The sequence below is a fragment of the Sinocyclocheilus rhinocerous genome, unplaced genomic scaffold (genome assembly GCF_001515625.1).
Source record: "Sinocyclocheilus rhinocerous isolate Xijiao unplaced genomic scaffold, SAMN03320098_v1.1 scaffold3296, whole genome shotgun sequence".
Lineage (NCBI taxonomy): Eukaryota > Metazoa > Chordata > Actinopteri > Cypriniformes > Cyprinidae > Sinocyclocheilus > Sinocyclocheilus rhinocerous.
Genome location: NW_015624426.1, coordinates 78,412 through 87,958, shown reverse-complemented (window position 1 = coordinate 87,958; position 9,547 = coordinate 78,412). Strand labels below are relative to the sequence as shown.

Genomic DNA, 9,547 nt, shown 5'->3' with positions numbered 1-9,547 from the left:
CTGATTGTCATAGCAAAGTCAGAATTACCTTCTCTCCTAGGTTCACGAAACGGTCGTCCATAAAATGCATTGCTGTTCTGTTGTAAGTAATCTTAAAGATTCCTAAATGCATGTACTTTCGGATGGCCAAATAAAGTGCTTTTGCTTTCACTTAGAAACACACACCGTCTCCTTGACATGGCTGCTACTAACTGCGGTTACTGAAACCACGCCTTCTTTCTTTGCGTGAACATTTGGGCGGCATTACGCAAATATTTCCACATTAGTGAGGTAGATATGTGGGGGCGTGTTAGAACGAGCTGTTTTAGGGGGGCGTGGCAGAGTCTTAACTTTGATAAAGAATATCTCTTTGGTTTTGAGACTTTAGTCTTTGCAACTTCAGGGATCTTATCTATGCACAATCAGCTTGTAACACTCCAAAGAGAAAGGAAAACTTGAAATCGCATCATATGACCCCTTTAAATAAGAGAAGTTAAACAAGAATTAGATCGTGCTGTGTAAAAGTGTTAAGTGTAAAAACAATAGTCAGGTCATTGGCGCCCTCTGCAGGCATTTGATATAATACAGAATGTACATAAGTTATTATTATATTGTTTTATTACATTATGTATTTTAACTGTTTTGTTCAATAAAACCATATGATTACTTGCTTTTGATATTTTTTATCTGAAACAATTATTATTGCCTTATTGCTATTATTTTAAGTCGTTTTAAAGTCATAAAAACGACGTTTGCTTAGGTCTATTTTTATTACCACAAAAATGTATCTGAATACTCGATTAATCGTCAGAATAATCGAGTGATTACTCTATTACCAAAATAATTGTTAGTGACAGCTCTATTCATTACTGTACTTAAATGATACCTTTACTATGATACATTCTTCCAGACCATTTAATTAAATGTGTGACTGTAAACAACAACAAAAACACCTGGAATTGCTAGTGTCGTCTCACATACCCAAACCTTTGAGTAACACCATAAAGTCTGAGCTCTCTCCGCTAGCGACCAATCACAGTTTATTTTGTTCAACGAACGTAGAAACATTGGTTGTTCATTCAAGATCGGCATGCAAATTAAAGCAAATAAAAAAACAGGTGAATCAAACACAAATCTGACGTGAAGAGCTTAGCGATGCTCATTGCCCAACTGACAACTGTTAACTTGTAAGATTAGAATATTAAATTAGTATTAAAAACAGAATGGGCAAATGTCTGTGACCCATAAAAAATACAAACACATATACATATTTAATGGGTTTATTTTAACGTGCAAACAGCAGCATACAGAATAACAGAGCAACAGCAAAACCTGGATTCACACATTGTCAAATTATCACGTGGATGCAGCTCTTCTGAGATCAAAGAAAAACAGAATAAAATAATTTAAATAAAAAAATAAGGATACACTAAATATTTTCACTTAATTTGCAAATTAAGTTGACAAAATGAAAACACATACCATATCTGTCTACCTGAGCTGCTGTATTTTATTATGCCTTTTATACAGCATTGCATCTTCACATAGAATACAGAAGGAGAACAGGCTCTTCACTTGACAGTATGTGTGTTTCCAGGTGCTGATGGCACAGAAGAAGAGACAACGAGATCAGAGATGGCGAAAGGTGAACGTGAACGGTCCATTATTGTTGTAGATACTGCTATAAGTCAAGCGATTGGAGGGCCACGTGGGGCTGATGGGAGAATCAGAGACAGACAGGGCAAGAGCCTTGTAGTCCGTAACACCGGTACTGAACATACTGGAGTTTGTACACATGGTGAGTAGTTGTCTTTTATTTAATCTTTATCCACTGTCTGCTCTATTTATAGAAGTCCAGCCGTACAGTGACAAACAGGAAAATAATATTTAAACAAATCGACAGAATTCAATTCTGCTGTAAAGTAGCTCTAAAAAAGAAAGAGAGTGTTCATTTACTCTAAGTGCAAATATCCGAGGCAATTCATTTTAATGCGATCGACCAGAGTTCGAATCCACCTTTTGCCAAACTTGTTCTTTTCCTTGTCCCATCACATATCAGATCGGAAAGGCATTTATTTTCAATTAATAATAAAGTGTTTATCGGGTAGGTGTAGGGGAGGGCTTTATTGTCCCAATAAAGCGTTATCCATTTAATAATTGTAATAAAAATAATTTACACTCAATGTTATTGCATACTGTTTTATAATGTACTACAATACTGAGGTATAAATATCTGCCACTTTGCTAAAGAAAATACTGCTATTTTGGTGTCAATAGAATTTATCATTATTTGCACTTAGTGTAACTAGAATATATTGCTTTTTGCACTTAGGCCGTGTGTCCACTCATCATGCTGCTGGGGTTTTAAAAAATGTGGTGTTCCCATTGGAAACAGTTGAAAAAATATGCTAGCCTCGGGGAAGAAAAAAAAAAATATATATATATATATTTTACACTATGATCTGTTCATATATATATTGGCAAACTGCCAAATAATCAGAAATGAATGTAAGTGAATGAAAGTGTGTTTGTCCTGAGAGAAATGGGCAAGTTGTAAATCTTTTAATGCCTCAAAAGATCAGTGTGAACTTTACTTTTAAGTTTGCATGTTGGAAGGTGCATGACTTGAGTTCACAAACATAATGTTCACTTGTGAGAAAAGAGCAAGTGCTCAAACAAGATTTAAAGGGATAGTTCACCCAAAAATGAAAATTCTGTCATCATTTACTAACCCTCATGTCGTTCCAAACCTGTATGAGTTGCTTTCTTATGTTGAACATAAAAGAAGATATTTTGAAGATTGCTGGTAATCAAACAGTTGGGGGTTGCCGTTGACTTCCATATTATTTTTTTTTCCTACTATGGAAGTCAATGGCAACCACCAACTGTTTCATTACCAGCAATATTCAAAATATCTTCTTTTGTGTTCAACATAAGAAAGCAATTCATACAAGTTTGGAACAACATGAGGGTGAGTAAATGATGACAGAATTTTAATTTTTGGCTGAACTATCCCTTTAACTTATAAAATGAGTCAGAAGTGCTAATGACAATGTGTTATTGAAATGATTTTGTACATTTTATTTCTAATGGTAATTTGATGGTAAATTATTGACATTCATTATGAATTCTTAGAAACGACTACAGACTTGATCTCCAGATCTCCTCTCTTTAAAATTTCTGAGTGTTTTCTTTCAGAATCAACAGGAAAAGGAGTGAATGAAGAAACATCTGTTATTAGTGAATGAGCAACAGAAGAAGAGTTCAGTTTAATGGTATAAGCACGCACATATTGCAGTCTCCACTATTATTTTGTTGTTGTTCCGTCTCTTTAGTTTTATTTTCTACTGTGAAACAGCAGCCAGGGCCGGTGTTGCCACCTTGTGGAAAAACTGATTAGTGCAAGACCAAGTCAATGTGCATGTGTACAAACTAATACACTAATAACAACATAAAGGATGAATAATTCCAAATGAACTCCACATTATAATATACATGTAGCGCATCAATTCTACATGGTAAGACTTTTTAGCTCTCCCTCTCTTTGCATGCGTGAGAAAAACACTGAGCTCTCTCAGCTAAGCAATGGCGAGTTGGGTGCCTTCACACTACAGTTTATGGTGCGTCAAATCTGCTGCGCATCCATTGAGATGAATTAAAATAGCGTGCCTAAAAGACGGAGAGTGAAACTCTCAAGCGTGCTGTGTTCAAAATGAGTGAATCCACAATTGAAATATCTGTGTTAAATGTATACTTGGCATCTAATTCAAATGTTGATTGAAATCTAACAATTTCCCTGCTGGAAAAAAAACATAGCTGGGTTTTGACCACTTCTTTAGCTAATATGGCTGGGAGACCAGCTAAAACCAGCTCGGCCAGGCTAGGAGACAAGCTTGACCAGCTCAGCCAGGTTGGTAGACCAGCTAAAACCAGCTACTTCCAGCTTAAACCGACTAAGACCAGCTAACCAGTTTAGGCTGGTATTAGCAGTTTTTTTAAGCAGGGTTAGCCAATGCCTAATGATAGACATTATTTTGTAAATTTAGTCACATATGCGAATTCTCGCATTGTGGAGGGTTGCTGTGTCTCTTGAAAAGCTTCTTTGGTTTCAGATGAAATGTCGATGAAATGATGAAACACACACACACACACACACACACACATATATATATATATATGTGTGTGTGTGTGTGTGTGTGTGTACAGTATATAGTTGTATTAATGTTCCACTACATACCTGTTACCCTTTTAACATAATTTGAATCTCATAACAATGTGTGTGCGCGTGTTGCTGTTTTATATGATTAACACTAATTAATGTTCTCATTCAACTTTGATCACAGTGTAAAGATTACATGACCTTCTCAAACGTTGCATGTTTTTATGCTACATCAAATAGTAATGCTTAAATATGTAATCCAAAGATATGTTTTTAAATGAATCTGGGGCTGGATTCACAAAAAAAATTAAGAAATAAGTTCCATAACAAGTTCGTAAGAATGTGCCTTAGCGCAATTCTTGAAAAATTCTTAAGTTCTCAAATATGCTTTTAAGAACTTTTTTTTTCTTAAGATCAAAATGACAGTCTTTATCTGATTGAATAAAAGGCGGTTCTTGTTGAAAATTCACTAATTAACCCAATGAAAAACACGTCAAGGATTGACTTTTTATGCTGCCTGCAGATTACCGTAATAAGCAGCACACACACTATTTTTGTCATGACCTTGAAGAGTGTTTAGCTTCACATTTTTAATGCATCATGGTTTTGAACAGTTACGTTTAAAGAGCTTGTCTTAAGATGGATTGATCAACAGTCTGAGGTTGTTCTAACTTTAAGAAGTCATTTATGATGATTTTTAAGAAGATATTTTTCAAGAAATGTAATTTTTCTTAAAGACAAATTTACGAACAATCTTAAGAAAAAAGATAAGGATATTCTTAAGAATAATTTTTGGGAATACAAATATTCTTAACTTTTTTCTTAAGTTAGAAAGCAAGAAGAAAATAGCAGTTAAGAAGAAATTTCTTTTTTAAAACGAAAAAAAATATATGATTCTATATTATCTGTAAATAAAGTGAAACCATGAAGAAACCCAGAGGCTTAACTGTGTCTTGCACAGTTGTTCCTATGTAATTGGTTGCTGAACAAGCCTACTTTACGGAGTAAAAACTACTCACGCAGTACATCTAAACTCTTCTTCTTTTTTATGTATTCAGAATCTGTCTGTTAGTAAACTGTTTTTTGTTTCAATGCAAATTTGATTAAAAGCATAAGTGATTTCTCTGCCCCCTGAGTAACGTCATTATGGTAGCTTTACATTTGAACCAATGTGGTTCAAATGATGGATCTGCGACAAAGTACTGCTCTGGTTACTAACGTAACCTTTGTTCCCTGAGATAACGCTACGTGGAATCACGCTTGGGGAAACTCTTGTTTTGGGGAACATATCATAGTGCTAAGAGCACAAAACAGAAGCCGTCCTGTGAGTCCAGCCCTATAGGATTGCCACCATGAGGGCCCTAAGAAACATAAGCTAACTAGTGAGGAGCACATAAAGATCTGGTCTGTCCGAAATTGGCTAGAGCGCTCCACATAAATCCTGAGGGCCTGGACCGAGCACAGCAAGTTCTGGTCGTCCTGGACCGAGCACAGCAAGTTCTGGTCGTCCTGGACCGAGCACAGCAAGTTCTGGTCATCCTCAGAGGAGGAAAGAGCTAACAGAGTGATGACCTGTGCTCTGAACGGAGTAGAGAGCACTTCAGTTAAGTAACCTAGCTTGGGTTTGAAGACAGCCTTGTAGTCGTTTTGCCCAAACTCCAAACAAGAAGTGTTCACAGAGAGTGCTTGCAAGTCACCCAGATACTTGATGGACACTAATGCTAGCAGCGTGGGGTGGGACATGGGCTTTTAGCTAGTACTGAAGTGAATCTTAAGAACAGTCTGTGATGGGGGGCCATCTGGATATGAAAGTGAGCATCTTTCAGATCCATTGATAGAAACCAGTCCACTGGTCAAACTTGCGCGAGGATCTGTTTCAAAGTCAGCATCCTTAAAAGCAGAATGATCTGGGCAGACTCATCCAAGGTGCAGAGGAGTTTGGCCTAGAAACCTGGAGGGCCACCATCGTATGGAGATGAATCGAAATGCCATAAGTTTGTGCAGTAAAATTTAACAAATCAGGCTTCAGTGTTCAGAGAAAACCGAGTTTCCCCCGAACGTGATTCCATGCAATGTGAGAGATTGTTTCGAAAGGGAACTATGATTTCAGAAAACAAGTTGTCACTACACCGTTTATTTCCCTAATGATGCATCATACTACGGTTAAGCAGTTATCTACGGAAAAAGAAATAGAGAAGCAGATAAGACTAGTGGTGGTGCCGATTCTATTCCTCCTCTGACTGCAGAGGAAGAGAAAGTTTTGGCCATCCTGGGGCCTGAGGCATTGAAAGGGATGACCTTTACTGTTAGAGCTTTTGAAGAACATGCTGTCATTCCCCAGAACTCCTCATGAAATTCAGCAGGCCATTCAAAAGTTCCACAACATTGCCAGCATCCCTAGAGTGATTGGCATTATTGATGGCAATCCCAGTGTCAAGCCCTGTGGTATATGACCCCTTGTACATCTGCAGGAATGGTAATCCAGTCATTATTGTGCAAGTAGTGTGTGATCACCTGGGGATCTTCACTGATATTGTGGCAAAATGGCCTGGAAGCACACGTGACGCTTTTGTGATGCCAGTTTTTCAATTGACCAGGTGATTTTTTCATTTATTTGGGTATATTGCCTATTAAAATTACATTTGGTTTAAAAAATGTAATTGTACAAATAAAGTGTGAGGACAACTCTGAATAGAACACACAGGTGGAGAGCACAATAAACACAATCGTATGTTCTATAATCATTAAAAATGTTATATATCAAAGCGGTGGTCAGTTTCTGCTCTGGTTTTCACACTTTATCTTACACACGTTTACGTGCAAATAAGCAGAAACCTCTGCACCTTTTTGCCACATGTGGATACTGAGAGCTTCAGTTTCGTGTGACACTGCTTACCAATGTTTGTTCTAGCAAAAGCACATTAAACCGCAGCATGTTCCGTTATTTTTCCAAAAATAGAATGTGGACAGTTCCAACAAGGGGCAGTTATCATGGTTTATTCCTTCAATCAGGAATGAGCTACAGTTACAATCCTTCAATTAGGAATGAGGTACAGTAATGACATTCATACTGCATATTCATATTGCAATACAGTATTTATTTGTATAGTGCTTTTTACCACACGTTGTTACAGAGCAGATTTACAAAGAACAGAGCTTTACACTGCATTTCTGGATCTGATGTCATAAACTACAAAAGCAACAGCAGCCACACCCACCAGAACAGTGATGGCCAATCGGATCACAGCTTCAGTAACACCACAGCAGTGAATTTCTGAAGGAGAAAATTAGGACTTCAGTTAGGTTGCTAAAGGAGGGTCATTTGTTTTGAGTGTTTTATTTATTTAATTTTTTATTACTGGAATTTATACCAGGTACCAAACAAATGCTAATATCAACACTGACGTACCTGAACATGTGTGACAGAGTTTGCTGATGTCCAGATGTTGAGTCTGGTTGCTGATGGGATTGTTGAGCACACAGCTGTAGGTGTTTTTATCCTGATATTCCACCTCCAGATGTAAAGAGACACTGCTGATTAGATGAGATACACTGATGCTGGACAATAAACCGTTTCCTTTGTACCAGGAGAGAGTCACATGACCCACATTCAACACTGAACACAGCAGTGAACAATAGGATGATGATGATGAACATTGTGAAGAGTCTCTGGTGATGACAGGAATGAGCAGATGAGCTGGAGAATACACAGAAATTATTTAAAAATTAAGACATCTCAGAAAAATGGCAGAAAATCCATTTAGGATGGATTAATCCTAAAAAAAAAAAAAAAAATCTGGAATCTGGGGAAAATTATGCTTCTACAACAACCGAAACATTAGATGAATAACAATACATATAGCATATACAATATATTATACATATTTAACAATACTAACAGATACATTAGGTACATGTTTGTTCCCCCAACTAAGACCTAATAAATCTACTTCCAATCAACTTTTAAATTAGAAGTATTTTAATATTATGATTTTGCATCAATAAAAGAGTCTGAAATGGACAAGTTACTTACAATAGACAGTAACATTGAATTTCTTGACTCGGGCCCCTGGCCCTCCCTTGATGTTTAGTTCATAGAGTCCAGCGTCTGTGGTTCTGATGTTCATGATGGTCAGAGATCCGGTCTGATGATCCAGCTTCAGTCTGTCTCTGAATCGTCCTTCAGTACCATTAAATAATGAGACCTCATTGTCATCTAAGAGAGCTATGAGAACACCTTGATCTCCAAACTTCCACAGTATCTTATTTCTCTGTGTTACAGTAACATCAGTGTTTAGTGTGACAGATTCTCCCTCCATCACTAACACTGACTTTATTTCATCTGTTTCAACGCCAAACACACCTGCAGAAAAAAAAGTTACAGACAAATGAAAAATACCTGAGAGAAAAGAGCACTAAGCACTACTTAAATTTATAGACAAAAGCTTTTTTTATTTAAATAGCTATTTTTAAATAGTAATTTTTCTCTGTGTCAAGAGTTTGACATGTCCAGATATGTTTTAAGCTAATAACAACGACGCGTGCTTAGAAGACAGTAGCAATCTATATTACAAGTGTCAAACCTGAAGCCATAACTTACCAATGAGATGCCACGAATAATAAAGCAAGGCAAACAGGCAAAGCATTTTCAATAACAACGACGCGTGCTTAGAAGACAGTAGCAATCTATATTACAAGTGTCAAACCTGAAGCCATAACTTACCAATGAGTTGCCACGAATAATAAAGCAAGGCAAACAGGCAAAGCATTTTCTTTTCGTCTCCAGTATAGCCTATTAATTTTCCAAAATAAGAGAAAACTCTTAAAAGTCCACCAGATTTGTAATTACATGACAGATCATCTGAGAAGATACGGTGAAGTGATGTTGTGAAGGTCGACAGTCAGTGAGAATAAACTCGCCTTTCACTTGTGTCAAGTTAAACCCAGGAAACACGAAGCAGGACTTTCAATGGTGTAGTTTTTCCCCTTTTCGGACCTGAGTTACGTGTTCCTTAATGAAACTTTATTAAGCCTTCACCCTCTTAAGCCATCTTTCCACAGTCTCCAAAACATTCGCACGTGATTGTCGCATTTCGCCTGCTAGTTATGGCGGGCCCTAAGGTCCAAAAATAAGACTAATAACTTGTTGCGGGAAGTCACTATACTATTGCCAGGAGCTACTGAGTTTGCCACGACTCACCTTCCTCACACGGCGGGCGACTCACTCTCCTCACACGACGGGCGACTCACTCTCCTCAGCTGGCGACTCACTCTCCTCACACGGCGGGCGACTCACTCTCCTCAGCTGGCGACTCACTCTCCTCACACGGCGGGCGACTCACTCTCCTCAGCTGGCGACTCACTCTCCTCACACGGCGGGCGACTCACTCTCCTCAGCTGGCGACTCAC

General features: G+C 37.7%; 1 protein-coding gene across 1 annotated transcript in view; it reads left to right on the top strand.

Annotated features, from left to right (window-relative positions):
* The window catches only part of LOC107740712 (uncharacterized), a 66,826-nt gene that overhangs the window by 21,768 nt on the left and 35,511 nt on the right, over nucleotides 1-9,547 (top strand). The window contains exons 16-17 of the mRNA XM_016553223.1: nucleotides 1,577-1,777; nucleotides 3,178-3,219. Of these exons, the coding sequence (XP_016408709.1) occupies nucleotides 1,577-1,777; nucleotides 3,178-3,219 (243 nt within the window). The remainder of the gene's footprint in view (nucleotides 1-1,576; nucleotides 1,778-3,177; nucleotides 3,220-9,547) is intronic.